This window comes from Rhinopithecus bieti, unplaced genomic scaffold (assembly GCF_001698545.2).
Source record: "Rhinopithecus bieti isolate Rb0 unplaced genomic scaffold, ASM169854v2 scaffold_63301, whole genome shotgun sequence".
Lineage (NCBI taxonomy): Eukaryota > Metazoa > Chordata > Mammalia > Primates > Cercopithecidae > Rhinopithecus > Rhinopithecus bieti.
The window spans coordinates 86,663-101,847 of NW_016824157.1; the positions used below are offsets into that span (position 1 = coordinate 86,663).

The 15,185-nt window shown below is 46.6% G+C and overlaps 1 protein-coding gene across 4 annotated transcripts in view; it reads right to left on the reverse strand.

Moving 5' to 3' along the window:
* The window catches only part of PHKA2 (phosphorylase kinase regulatory subunit alpha 2), a 63,116-nt gene that overhangs the window by 26,138 nt on the left and 21,793 nt on the right, over positions 1–15,185 (reverse strand). For all 4 annotated transcript variants that reach the window (XM_017862136.1, XM_017862135.1, XM_017862134.1 and 1 more), the window contains exons 9-16: positions 13,462–13,569; positions 11,029–11,107; positions 8,255–8,389; positions 7,462–7,571; positions 6,307–6,451; positions 5,978–6,056; positions 3,978–4,147; positions 2,622–2,795 (exon numbers count right to left, since the gene is read on the reverse strand). In XM_017862136.1, coding sequence (XP_017717625.1) covers positions 2,622–2,795; positions 3,978–4,147; positions 5,978–6,056; positions 6,307–6,451; positions 7,462–7,571; positions 8,255–8,389; positions 11,029–11,107; positions 13,462–13,569 — 1,000 coding nt within the window. The remainder of the gene's footprint in view (positions 1–2,621; positions 2,796–3,977; positions 4,148–5,977; positions 6,057–6,306; positions 6,452–7,461; positions 7,572–8,254; positions 8,390–11,028; positions 11,108–13,461; positions 13,570–15,185) is intronic.

Consider the following 15,185-nt stretch of genomic DNA (forward strand, 5'->3'; position numbering starts at 1 on the left):
CCGCCCGCCTCGGCCTCCCAAAGTGCTGGGATTACAGGCTTGAGCCACCGCGCCCGGCCCTAAACACTTTCAAAGAGAAAAATAGCTCATATTTGAAGTATCAAAAATCAGAATGAGCCGGGCACGGTGGCTCACGCCTGTAATCCCAGCACTCTGGGAGGCCCAAGAGGGTGGATCACCTGAGGTCAGGAGTTCAAGACCAGCCAGGCCAACACGGTGAAACCCTGTCTCTACTAAAATACAAAATTAGCCGGGCATGGTGGTGTGTGCCTATGATCCCAGCTACTTGGGAGGCTGAGGCAGGAGAATCGCTTCAACCCAGGAGGTGGAGGATGCAGTGAGTTGAGATCGTGCCACTGCACTCTGGCCTGGGCGACAGAGTGACACTCTTGTCTCGAACAAACAAACCAAAAATCAGAATGGGTTTAGATTTCTGATATGGTTTGAATGCCTCACTCCAATCTCATGTTGAAATGTAATCCCCAGTGTTGGAGGTGGGGCCTGGTGGGAGGTGTTTGGATCATGGGGGTGGGTCCCTCATGAATGCCTTGGGCCATCCCCTTGGTGATAAGAGAGCTCTCCTCTGAGTTCACAAGGCATCTGAGATCTGGTTGTTTAAAAGTGTGTGACCACTCCCCCCTGCCACTCTCTTTTGTTCCTACGGTCACCATGAGAAGTGTCTGCTCCCCTTTTTTCTTCCGTCATGATTGGAAGCTTCCTAAGGCCTCCCTAGAAGCCAAGTAGATGCCAGCATCATGCTTCCTGTACAGCCTGCAGAACCCTGAGCCAATCAGACCTCTTTTCTTTATAAATTACCCAGTCTCAGGTATTTCTTTATGGCAATGCAAGAATGGGCTTTTTTTTTTTTTTTGGAGACAGGGTCTTGTTCTGCTACTCAGGCTGGAGTGCAGTGGTGTGATCAACCTCCCTGAGCTCATGTGATCCTCCTGCCTCAGACTCCCAAGTAGCTGGGACTACAGGCATGTGCCACCATGCCTGACTATTTTTTCTAAAGACGGGGGTCTCACTATGTTGCTCAGGCTGGTCTCAAATTCCTGGACTTAAGCGATCTTCCTGCCTTAGTTTCCCAGAGTGCTCAGATTATAGGCATAAGCCACTGTGCCTGGCCGGGTTTAGATTTCTCAACAGCAACACCAACACACTGATAGCAAGAAGACAATAAGTCATACTTTCAAAAATCTGCAAAAAAAAAAGTCTTGTTTTTTTTTTTTTTGAGACGGAGTCTTGCTCTGTCGCCCAGGCTGAAGTGCAGTGGCACAATCTCAGCTCACTGCAACCTTCGCCTCCCAGGTTCAACTGCTTCTTCTGCCTCAGCCTCCCGAGTAGCTGGGATTACAGGCACAGGCCACCACACCTGTCTCATTTCTGTATTTTTAGTAGAGACAGTGTTTTACCATATTGACCAGGCTAGTCTCAAACTCCTGGTCTCAAGTGATCTGCCCGCCTCGGCCTCCCAGAGTGCTGGATTACAGGTGTAAGCCATCACGCCCAGCCAAAAAAATGTATTTTCAATCTAGAATTCTATACCCAGCCAAACTCTCAAATGGGTCTAAAACATTTGTAGACATTTTAATAATGGCAAGGTTTCAACAATTTTACCCACTGTGTACTGTGTCTCAGGAAACTACTGCATGTCCTCTATCAAAGTAAGGGTGAACCAAGAAAGAAGAGTTGGGATACAGAACACAGGAGCGCCATCTCAGGAGACAAGTAAAGGAAGACTCCAGGGAAGATCCCAGGGTAAAAAGCACCTCAGACATTGAGGGCAACCAAGCCAGAAGGGGGCAGAGGGCAGTGCAGTTCAAAACAAGCAAGCTGAGAGCTGTCACTACCATGCCCTCTTCCACTTCACTGTTTTTTTTTTTTTTGAAACCTACTGAAACTATTCTAGAATGTGCTCCACCAAAACAGAAGAATACATTGAGAAAGGGGAACACAACAGATTCAGGAACCAGGGAATCCAACTAAGGAGACAAAGCAGGGAACAGGCCTAGAGCGCAGTCAGCCCAGATAGAAGGAGACTCGTGGACTCTAAGAAAGGCAGTGGAATGGAGAGATTCACTGATACGACTGAGCTTGTGGAAATTTGTATTGCGAAGCCACTGGGAGATGTAGAAAGAAAGCGAAGCAAATGAAAAGCCAGGGCAACTTTACCTTTCGAAAAAACAAAGAGTCAAAACGGGAATATAATCAGAGTATACTATAATGCTCAGTTGGAAACAATATTTGCGTACATACAATGATATAAAGAGTGAATACTGATTTAACTAAACTTTAACTCCGTGGTGGGTTAGGGGCAGTGAAGCAGAAGAGTGGTGATTTAAGACAGCCAGATCCTTACCCACATAATCAAAAGTCAACAGGTACCGAATCAAGTCAATGCATATGAAGACAGCAGTATGCACACATTATTTGAGAAATATGGAGATATGTATATACCAGAAGAAAGAGCTAACAGAGTTGAAAGTGGTTACCTCTAAGTAGAAGGATGTAGGGGGCATTTTGTTGTCTTCTAGGATTCTTTGGCTTTTAAATTATGTCCCTGCATTACTTTGATAAAAGAAGGTATTTTAACAGGCAGAAAAGAGTTAATAACATACATGGAACTTCCAAACCCTTTGCTTTTGCCATCACAGAAAGGATGTCCCTCGTGGAGTGGATAGCACTGAAGACATGGCGGTCTTCTGTGTTCTTACAAAGAGGAGGCAGATACGACCTCAACGATGTGCTTTGCAGAAGGTGGTTGATATACTGGTCAAGTTCGTCTTGGCTTTCTGTAATTGGACAAGCAAGAAAAAGAGCCAATGAAACCAAGCTGCAGAAATATGGCTGCACAATAGTGACCACAGGTAGCAAGTAGCACTGAGTAGGCTTAGCAGATGACAACATTGAGATATCCATATTTGCACTCCCACTCACTCCCGAAGAGTAAGAAGAGATTTACGGAGATAATGTATGTGTGTAGAAGTTTACTGTTTGGAAAAACTTCATTCAAGGAAAAAAAAAATACCGGTCAAGATAGTGTTTACATCTCGTCCTCCCAGATGAACTGAATCATATGTAAGACAGCCTGAAGGATAGCAGCCGAAGTCTGGGCTTTTTGTTTTAATTTGTCATGAGTGAGCTAAGCCTTATGGAACTCCCAGTCCTAATTCCAACTACTATCTAAAAGTGAAAAACAGATCACCTCAAAACCTTATTCAGAATGAGAAATGTTATATCCACAGGGTTTCATCTCTCATATCCAACCAAACCTAGATCATTTTACCACTCCTTTGAAAATTCAAGCAGTATGTTTCTGTCTTCAGAATGTATGTATTCTGTGCAAAGTCCCCATTCCTGGCCAGCCACAGTGGCTCCTGCTATAATCCCAGCACTTTGGGAGGCCGAGGCAGGCTGATCAGTACAGCCCAGGAGTTCAAGACCAGCCAGGGCAACACAAGGAGACCCCATCCCTATAAAATATAAAACAATTAGCTGGGTATGGTGATGCTTCCCTGCAGGCCTATAGTCTTAGCCACTTGGGAGGCTGAGGTGGGAGGCCTGCTTGAGCCCAGGAGATCGAGGCTGCAGTGAGCCATGATCATGCCACTGCACTCCAGCCTGGGCAACAGTGAGACCCTGTCTCAAAAACAAACAACAACAACAACAACAATTACAAAAAAAAAAGAGAGAGAGAAGAAAAAAAACAAAAAAAGTCCTCATTCCTGAAACTCTTTGTCCTTCTAGGTTTAAAAATGCCCCACTTTCAAGGACATCATTTGCAGTTTCGGTTTTTAAACTGGCATTTTATTCATTTTAATATATGCAAGTTTCAGAAGGCTCTTTTTTGTTTCATTTTTCCTTGTTTTTAATTATCAATCATTGTCTGTATTTGAGTCTTAGGGCAATTTTATCACAATACTAAAGTTTAAATAAATTCAGCGAACTACCCACAAAAGCATTTCAAGCCGTACCTTGATTACAGGTGTCTTCCAGATATCCTACCAAATCTGAATCACTATCAGGACTGAAAGTCCCTTCGCTGGCATCATCAAACAACTTCTCATCACAATCTGGATCCAGGAAAGTCAGATACGTGTAGAACGATGTGGTGAGAAATTCCGAAAGGTTCCCTAATTTTACTCTGCCAAGAAGACACCGGGTTAGGGACACAGGTAGTGTGTGGATAACCTTCTACTATGAATCACTGAGAGACTTCTGCACAACCATGTGGTGCTTCTGCCGGAATCAATACATATATTACTCTGCAGATTGCCCCATATAAGCGGTCAGCCAAGACATTCAAACAAAAATTCAATAGCAAGTATGAAGCGAACACGCACAGCATATTAAAAGCCAAATGAATCACACTGACTTCTTACTCCCAACACAAATAAGAATCTATTTTACTGAACCAACCAACAGTTTGACAAAACATATCGAACAAACTGCTTTTAAACAGAACCAACCCAATGTTTTGTTTTGTTTTCTCCCCAAAATGACTGGCTCAGAAGCAGTGATTCTCTGGGCACACTCGTTCTATTATTTATGAGTCCCTACCACGAAACACCGTCACACAGGGCCAGGGGTGCTATGATGGAAGAGGTCAGGTTCCCTCTAGAAGGAATTCGATGGGGAAGCCATCCCCAGAGTGGAGTAGGAGTCCTGAGTGGCCCTATCACTTTAGGCTGGGCACAGTTCCAATGAAACCTGGAAGCTGGGTTTGACAGCCTGGGCTTTGAGGTTCTGCAGGTCCACCCCCACATGCTGGGAGCGATTTCAAGGTGCTTAACCATAATTTTTAAAAAATGAGTGACTTTGCTGTGGTAGCAGTGTCCCTGGGGTGAGAGGCTATGAGAAGAAAGGGCGACTTCAACTCCAAAAGTTTTAGCAACTGGCATTCTATCAGGGACCAAACAGAAGCCTCCCTGAGTCCTGGAAAAGCTACACTGGGCTACACGTGAGATTCTCTTTTTTTTTTTTTTTTGAGATGGAGTCTCATTCTGTCACCCAGGCTGGAGTGCAGTGGTATGATCTTGGCTCACTGCAGCCTCCACCTACTGGGTTCAAGCGATTCTCCTGCCTCAGCCTCCCGAGTGGCTGGGACTACAGGCGTGCACCACCATGCCTGGCTAATTTTTGTATTTTTAGTAGAGACAGGGTTTTGCCATGTTGGCCAGGCTGGTCTCAAACTCCTGACCTCAGGTGATCTGCCTGCCTCAGCCTCCCAAAGTGCTGGGATTATAGTGTGAGCCCCCGTGCCTGGTCCACAGTGTTCTCTTGGGGCCCTTCTGGTATATCCTAGGGGGTAGAGGAAGATGAGAGAATAGACACTACAGAGAAGCCCTCTGCCTTGTAACAGCAGAGGGCACAAAAATGGAAGCAGTATTCCTGGAGGGCAAGCCCTGTATCACTCAAGATGATAATGCCTGGGTGCGTCTGCCCTACTTGGGGCCTGTAAACCAGAAGGGGGCTCATTCCACAGGGGTGAGCGGACAGTGACCTACGCAGACTCATTCAGGTGCTCTGCTCTAAGGGCTCTAAGGAATTTGCCAAGTCCTGCAAATGAATCTTAAGGTGATAGCATATTCAAGTCAGTGCAAGGAGCGTTTATTGGGCACCTGCCGGATCCCAGGCACTGAGTATTTCTTTCCACACCTTTTAACAGAAACATACACAAAATTCCATACATGCGTTCCAAGAACAGACGTTTCAGAGGGACTTGATGGTTCACCTCCCTATGTCTGAGGCCTCCTGGTGCAAGTAAAGCTTAAAAGATACCAGCCGCGTGCTGTTTCAGAGATGAGTCAAGTTTCACGTGGGAGACTGGATTAGAGAAGTGTTACCTTGCTGCTTACTCTAAAACTGCATGCTTTTAGGTTCAACAATCAATATGAAAAACGGGACAAGGGCAGCAAAGGACTTTAAGAAAGGTCAGTGCTACTCTTATTTTTTTTTTTAAATCACAAATTACCTGGCTCCTCCAAAATATCCATCCTCTAGTTTTCTAATTGTGGAAAGCACAGCAGAATGAATGTCTGAGCCATCATTTGCTAAGGAAAAAAAGTGATGAATTAGTTTAGTCTGGGAAGACTTTTTTTTCCCCTGTTATGCACTGAAACATTTTCATCAACACCATCTAATTAAAATATTTCTGGCATAGAAGATTCCCGAGATAAGAAACCAAACTGCTAAGAAGCCCCTTCAGTGCTTAGTTCTGCCCATGGGAGCCATTTTAAACATTTGTAAGAGCCCAAACCACCCCTGGGGCAGGAGGGAGCCTGCTGAAATCCCTGGAGTTACTAAGCATGGTGCGGCTGATGGGGAAGGTGAGCGTGGGTCTGCCCGTCATCCTCCAGCAGGTGCACAGGTAGGCCAGCTCGATCCTTAGCATCTCCACGATCATCTCATTGTCGAGGGCCAGGTAGAAGTGATGCTGGTCGGTGAACTGAAAGTCAGAAGAGGCTGGGTAAACGGCCACCCTTTGTTTACCTGGAAACACCAGCTGACAACTCAGCTCAGCACTAATCCTGGGGTTTTATTACCAGGCAAGAGGTTCAGTACTGGTTTCAATCCACCCAGCCATGGGGCTGCCCTGCTCAAGATCAGACAAATCAGTCTGCTGCCTGCCTGTGAGCTGTCGCTGTAGTGTAGAAGGGAGAGGTGCACTGCTAGATTTATTTTCGGCTCCTCAGATGGGGATTTAAGCATCTTGCCCAACACCACTGTCTCTGAAAGCAAATCAATAACTCCTTAATTCCTGCTCCTTCCAGGGCTATGGGTTCGAAAATGCTTTCCAAGTGGGGGCACTATGAGCAGGTGAGAGGTGGACGCTCTGTTTACCTGATTGATGGCTTCGGTTAATGTCAACTAAAGACACTGCTGCCTGATGTTGAGAACAAATCAAATTGTTCTCTTGGCCTCTGGACTAGTGCATGCTTAGCTCTGGACTGAAATTTGTCACTAAGGGAAATAGCTCACAAGATTTCAGTGAAAAACATTTTTTATGTACTTCCACAGGACTAGTTTTCTTTGGAAACCAAAGCTCTGCAGATAAGTTCCATAATCAGTATACTCAGTAGCCCGGTAAGTGGGGGTGTGCCCAGAAAATCAGCCTGGCTGTATGTTACAGAGAAGGTCTGACAGCTTGCACAAGGGTCAGAGATGATTGTGATTAGGGGCACAAGGGCTGTGAGTCAAGTGACATGTCAACAGCAAACTTCTAAAGCAGTCTGAATTTCACTAATATTCATGACCGGAAGTGATGGCACACCTGTCTCAATCAGCATTTACGGAGCACCTACTACGGGCAGACTTGTACTAGGCACTGGATGTCATTTCATATGTCTCTATTTGAACCTATGCATGCAGAATTCTGTCATATGCAGAGGAAAAAAGCTTACCAGACAGCAAAGAGAACTTAAAAAAAAAAGATGCTCGTTGGCCTGCTCTCCTCACCTGGGGTGTAAAAGTAAAGATTTGGTTCCTAATCACATATAGTTTAGAGGTTCCAAGGACACCAATATGTCGATACGGTCGCCCACTCAAATTCATATTCTTATTTCGTCCTGTTTGAAAAGTAAAAGAGAAATCGGAGTTAGAGGAAATATGGTAACAAGTAATGCAGGCAACTCAGGATAAGACTGAGCTTATTTCTAGATTAGACAACCCACTTTGGGGCTTGGTTCTTCTACTGCCATCATCCTCCTTTAAAATGGCACGAAGCGCATATTAAAACAAATCCCACCCCTCTTTTTTTCATGAATGTATATGAACAGTACCCGGTTGGAACTGCATGGAATAAAACTACTAAAAGGACTATAGAACATTTACTTTTGATTTATTTAGTATTGAGCCATAATAGTAAACAAAGTCAGATTCTAGAAAAAGCGTAGAGAACCTCCTCCCATTTTAATGTGTAAATAAGCATTTTCTGATACTAAAGGTAAATATGAGAAACATTATCAAGACACAAATGACTTTTCCAATTGTAAATTCTCCAAGGTGGCTCCTTACTTTACAACAGATCCGGTGAATGCTTGGCCACCTGCGATGGTGCCCACTGAACGGGTGTGAGAACGTGCTGTGAAGAGGTTCGCCCGTTCCTCTTCACATCGAAGCGGTGGAACCGCCTGCTTTAGTATTTTGTCCAAGTCTTTAGAACTTATGTATATCACAGTCTCCCTCAGACCCCAAATCTAGAACTGAGATGCCCCATGCCAAAAGGCCCAGGTAATTTCCCCAAACCTACCAAGCTTGGCATATATGTGACTAAGAATCCGGCCCGGCTGAACTTGAATTGGATGAATGTCCGTGATACTCTGGACGTTCACCCCGTGTTTCCTCAACAAGTCCTTAATGTGATTGTTTTCTGCCAAAACAGTAACTGTGAACAAGAACACAGAATGAGTGTTAGCTTATGACTCTTATCTCTTCACATGGACGCGTGTTCCTTACTGCCCTCTTCTGCCTGCTGGCATACACATTAGCATGCTCTTCCATGCAATGACTGGCTCTGGAAATGACAGTGTTCGTCCTGCTGCTCCTCCCCATTCTGTCCTTGCCACCCCTCAACAACCTTGATGCCTATTTATCAAGTACCCTCAATGTGCGAGATAGTCTGATAGGAGACTTCTAGAAATTGTCCTCAATAAGTCCCAAGCCAAAATGCCCCATCTCAAGTAATGTCTTGCCTCTCTCTGGGTCTGCATCTATTCTAAACCTGCCTGGTGTCCCTTTTTGTGCAGGGTCAGGAGTGGAAACAGCTCCACTTACGGGATGCCAGAAGCCTGTGCCCCTGCTCCCAAAGGACGGGGGAAAAGAAGAGTAAGATGGGTGTGCCTACTGGCAGGGGATGCTCTGACTGAGGGGACATCCTTCCCTCTAGAGAAGGTAAAATGGGTCTGTGAGTGGGGATACTAGTGGTAGTGGAGCAGCCTGGCCCATTCAGAACTCCCACACAGGGTCCCACTGGTGGGGAAAAAGCACCCCAGGGCTGGCCTGGGCCCCATCTCTAGTGGGAGAGCCTGGGCACCTAGCTCTGCATCAGGCAGGGAGCTGACTGTGCCTGAGACCTGGCGGCCCATGGAGGAGGGAGGCCGTCACTAGGGACCACCCAGGATCGGCTAGGCTGCACCTGCTGTACTAGTACTGCTGGCCTTCCGAGAAGGGACAGTGCTGTGGCAAAGGGAAGGAGTACAGGGACGGGACTGGAAAAGGGGAGCACGGCCACAGGGAGAAAGGTTGGTGCCATGTCCAGCTGTGGCAGAGTCCTCTGGGAGCTGGAGAGGCTCAGGGCAGTGCAGGATTGACTACTGTTACGTACAATCACTGTACTCACAGGCTGATGGGGCCGGAATGTACAATACATACACATGCAGTTGAGAGCTGAGTGTCACCTCTTTATATTTACATAGCACTTGATGCCTTTTCAAGTATTTTAATATCCATTATCTCATCTGACCTTCACAACAAGCCCCCAGGGAAGCCTTGCATGCTCAACTGGCCAGTTACAGCTGCACGTGGACTGAAACCTAAACTCCCAGGCCCTCCGGAAATGGGAACATCAGCCATGCAGGGCTGGCTGGGTGGCTTCCCTTAACACCTGTCTCTTCTAAAGCTTCCAATGACAGGCATGACTTGAATCCACATTTATCGAAACGCCAGCAGCCACTCTCTGTAGGAGTAACTCCTTTAAGTGCGGTGGTTTTGGGGGAGACCTGGGAGCCTCATGATCTGTGCAGCTGGATGTGGCAAAGTTTCTGAAAGTGCACTTCCCCTACTCTGTGCCTGCCCTTCTGGGAATTTCTACACTATTCTATTAAACAAATGCTGGTCAACACCCATTAAAGTGTCCCAGACTGCAGCTGGAAAAACGGTCTTAATAGATTCAAGGGAAGAATTAGCAGGACATGCTCTGGCTTAGAGCAGGGACAATGGAGTCCAGCTGGATCAGTCCACCTGGAAGTCAGGAATGGGTTCACACCTGCAGCTGCCAGCTGTGGGTCCTTAAGGGAGCAGGTTAACTTCTAAGCCTCGTGTGTAACATGGCGATGATGATCATCACAAACTTTACCTAATCAGAATGCTGTGACAGGTTATCTCATGGCTCTATTGACTGGGTGATATCAGCTCATCTCACCACAGCATGAGTTCCCAAAGCAAAATGAGCCAGTGGCCACACAGAAATGCTTGTCATTTGTTCAATCACTGTTTTCAACATATGGGTGCGTATGTGCCAATCAACATAGAAACTGCAAGAATGATATGGACCTTGTCATTAAGAAATGTACAGCCTCGGGGGCAATACAGCGTACACACAACATGCTATGGCATTAGCTGGTGCGCTCTACAGGGCACAGAATGTTCCTGGACTGCCAGGTCCTCCCTAAGAGGGAAGGTAGGAAGAGAACTGCTCCACCCGGGCGCACACCACAGGCCAGGCACTACAGCAAGCACTTTCCCCACTGCAGCCTCAGTACATCTTAGGAAGCCCCAGTGAGGGAGCTCAAGTCCTGGCACCCTGAGGCACAGAAGCGTGAAATCACTTGGCTAGGCAGACGGCAGCAGCAGCCCGGGCTGGTTTCCTCCCTCTCCAGAAGGGCTGGCTGGAGAGGAGGGAGAGGAAAGATGGACACAGGTGAAAGGCAGAAAGACGTCAGGACTCCAAGGAAGGAATGAATGACCCTCAGTTGGATTCTGAGTTTTCACCAGACTTAGGCTCTATTTTTCAAAGAATAACGATGATGAAAAATGATAAGCAATGAACCACTTGTGCCCCAGTTGCAATCAAGGTTTATATTCAAGAAAACAATTGCTTTGTAGAAAGTCATTTTCTGGTTGGGAAGAATTCTGTTGCCTTTGGGAGCCACTGAGTTATATAACGCATCTCACAGAACTGCTACATGCTAAAGCATAGGCACATACACACTTTAAAAAAATTAAATAAGAAACTAGGCAACCATCTGAATTAAAATAACATTGGTTTTACAAAGTTAAATATGAATAGTAAACACGCTCACAAACCTTGTACTACAACATCAGGTTTGACTGAAGTGGAAAATCTTCTATTTAAGGGATCGATTTCACCAGTGGCAAGGAATCCCTATGGAAAAGAGGAGCATTATTAACACCATGAAATATTGATTAACTAAGATTTCATCTTAACCTGAAGTGTGAAAATGAAATATGTTGGGGCTCAACATAGTCAAGACTTTTTTCTTTATATTTTTTCGAGTCAATTGCTTATTTTCTGTGAAACAGAGTAACGCCATTCAAATTGCCACTGATAGACATATTGCATTTTTGCACCTAGCTCTCTAGGGCTCATCGAATATGCCACCATCTTGTATGAGCAAAAAGAATGATAACCAATACTTTCTGAGCTCTCAGTAACATGCCAGGCGTTGTGTTGAGCCACTGTATGTGCACCGTCACATTTATGCCTCCTGACAGGTAAGTACTATTTTTGGGGCTCAGAAAACAACATCCCCAAAACGAAGACCTCAGCAGCAGCCTCAGTAGCAAAAGTTTTCCTCTGACCTTCTCCTGCCTCCCTCTCTCAGTCCATTCTTCTGGAGGCACCACAGAAACAAGAATCCTTCTTCCCCAAGGCAGGTATAGAAACCAGAATCCTTTTTCCCCAAAGCCAGCCACAAAACCTAAAATATTCTCTGTAAAAACTGGCCATAAAAAATTCCCTGACATACCTTGTTTGGCTGTAGGTCATAAGGGCCCCAGTCCAGGGAGGGTCCTGCCACACCCCCAGAAGTAAGGAGCTCTGCACAGAAAGGCCTCGCTGGGTTTCCCTACTTGGTCCATTAGCGTTCGATCAGGCCCTTTTTGTCTAATCACATTTCTACACAGCTGTCCATATTTTGTTGAAACTATGCATAAAAATGGAAAATTTCCCCTAGATCTTGGGGTCTTCATTCTGAAGGCTCCTGTGTATACATGTTGAGTACATCTGCATGCCCTTTTTTCTTATTAATCAATCTGCCTTATGTCAGTGATTTTTCATCAAACCTTTAGGGGAACACCTTGGCCCCCACACTACCCCACCACTGTACAGGTGGGGAAACCAAGGTAATGACCCAAGGGAAGTGGCTGAGTGGGGACTTGGTCTCCCCACCCCCACTCCCTTGCAAAGTATTCTCTTTGAATATGTACCTCCTTGCACTTTCTACAAATGATCCGAGCCCTGAGAGAGAAGATCAAGGTGTTCTGGGAGTTCTGAGGAGGAACTGGACCTAGTGCTGGGCCCAGAGAAAGCCTTTACATCAGAGAGGAGAAAGCAGGGGAGGGGAGTTACTCGTTTCCCATCTCACTGATACAGAAATCAGAGCTGCAAGGTATCGCAGAGATGATCAAGTCCAACTTTTCATTTTACACATGAGGAAACCGAAGCCCAGAGAGATTAGAGACCTGCATAGAGTCAGAGAACTAGTGAGAGACAGGGCTGGCTTTCAAAGGAGATATATGCATTTTCCCTACTGATAAAGACAGGAGTGGAAGACACAGCCCCTACTCCAAGGACATGACCATGACACTGGCGAGTCTTGAGGTACCTGTAAAACAACTGCTCCAGCTCAGCAGGCAGAGTTCCTGAGGGCTGCTTCCACAGTGGTACCTTTCATCCTGGGCTTTGACACTCTAGGAACCCGGTGGCATGCTGACCCACCGCCCCTTCTGCCTTTACTAGAGCCTGGCAGCCCCTCAGCCCTTCCCTGGGCTCCTTCCCCTTCCTGCCTCCTCGGGGTCCAGCCCAAGCACTCAGCTGGGCAGGACCCTCTCAGGAACAACATCCCATCTGACAAGGTCACTCACACTGAGGACTGGGAGATTCATTTGAGATGGCTCCAAAGTATTTGCATATTGAAACAAAAGCCTGGGGACAAGTCAATGCTGAACAAAAAGAAAGGAGTCAAGAGGCAGTTGTCTGCAGAAGCAAGGGTGCTGCGGGTGCTGCGGGGGAACACCTGACACAAAATTCACCAGAGAAAATCCGGCCCACCGCCTCTTTCTGTAGAAATCTGTGGTCCTTGTGCTTCCTGCGCCTAGGACTGGGGCAGGGGCAGCTAGGGGCCAATCTAGTCGTTTCCCAAATCTTTTATCTTCTAGGATCAGATGTGCTAACAATCCTGGCCGAGAAGCTTCCAGCTCCTCTGACCATCAACTGGAACAGACTCTAGCCACAGAGGAGGAATGCTGGCAGGGGATGAAGTGGAGTGCTGGGCCCTCATGGACCTGAGCTGGTTTAATGGAAATATGGACACACAAGGCCAGGAGTCAAGGCCAGGAGTCAAGCCCCGGAGCCAACACGGTCCAGTTGACCTTAAACGCATGAAGATGCAAAAGACATCCACACGCACCCCTGGCAGAGAGTCCCTATGCCCTTCCGGGGTTCCCTGCACCTCCAATCACATGGTTTCCAGTCTGTGAGGCCACTAAGCCCCCTACCTCTGCCAATAGCGAGCTGAGGATGTACAAGGATTGGCCCCACAGATGAGGGACCTTCCCCATAGGAACTCGTTCTACCGTGTGAGGATTCTTGTACTCTTCATCTACCTGGAAAGAGAGACAAATCCAAAGTCAGAAAGTCAGAGGATAAAATGGTCACGATACCTGACCCTGGGAAGTGCGCTGAGGATTTACGAAATGGTACTCGTCCTCCAGGCCAATTCTGTGCAGGCGCCTGGAGGCTGGGGAGCAAGCCCCTTCCTCAGGGCTGCAAGGCTATAAAGCAGCGGAGGTGGAAGTCAAATTGCGGCCTGGTTCTGGACAAGCGCTTTTCCTATAGGCACACGCAAGGCCACCAGCACTGGATGCTTGGCCTGCCTGCTTTGTGCACGGCTCTGGCCATGAGAACTCTCATGGCTCATGCTTACATTTGGCTGCCTGATGGGTGAAATGATGGAAAACATCAGCCTCCAGCTGTGGTGGTGCAGCGCTGGAGCCATCCCTAGGGGTTTATAAACTGTGCACCTAATGCAAGAGAATTACCAGAAGGTGGCACTATTTACTGAGGAAAAACACTTGGACTACTAGCCTACAACCCCTCCTTCAGGGCCTCAAAAAGCTGAACCCACTGGGGGGCTTCTGTCTCAGCAAAATCAACGTTGGTGTTCTTTCTGGAGGACAGGGCTGGCTGTGCATTGTAAGCTAGTCTGTAACTTTCTCTCTTCTAAACTCCATGCTGGACTTAGACATTTAAGTCATCACATCATTGGTTGGGGGTAATGTCAGTGACCACTTTTTTTCTTCCAGAAAACACAGTCAACCAAAGGAAATAGGAAACATCCTTCTCCCAAGGGGAACATCACACCATGAGGGGACTCATCTTCTGCTTGCAGATTAATCAATGATGTTATTATTATTATTATTTTTTGAGACAGAGTCTTGCTGTGTCTCCCAGACTGGAGTACAGTGGTGCGATCTCGGCTTACTGCAAGCTCCGCCTCCCGGGTTTACGCCATTCTCCTGCCTCAGCCTCCCGAGCAGCTGGGACTACAGGCACCCGCCACCACGCCCGGCTAATTTTTTGTTATTTTTAGTAGAAACAGGGTTTCACCGTGTTAGCCAGGATGGTCTTGATCTCCTGATCTTGTGATCCACCCGCCTCGGCCTCCCAAAGTGCTGGGATTACAGGCGTGAGCCACCGCGCCTGGCCAATCAATGATGTTATTAACATATTTAGTTAAATTTTAAATGTTTTCAATAGGGTAAACACTAAGAAAAACTTAAGTGCATGAACTGAATTAAATGTCATTAGGGATCAAATAATCCAATAGGATAATAGTGTGGAAGGAGATTCTCCAAAATGTCATAATCTTTGGGTGGTAGAATTAGAGATAACATTTTCTTCTTTCTACAGAATCCTAGATGTTTTGTAGTGTACAGAATTACTTGTATGATAATCAGGTAGTATGCTAAAACTATTTGAAATGTAAGTCGTGTTAAGAAAGACTGAAAGGTCGGGCATGGTGGTGCATGCCTGTAATCCCAGCACTTTGGGAGGCTGAGGTGGGCAGATCACCTGAGGCCAGGAGTTCGAGACCAGCCTACCCAACATGGCGAAACCCCATCTCCACTAAAAATACAAAATTAGTCAGGCATAGTGGCGAATGCCTGTAATCCCAGCTACTCGGGAGGCTGAGGCAGGAGAATCGTTTGAACCAGGCAGG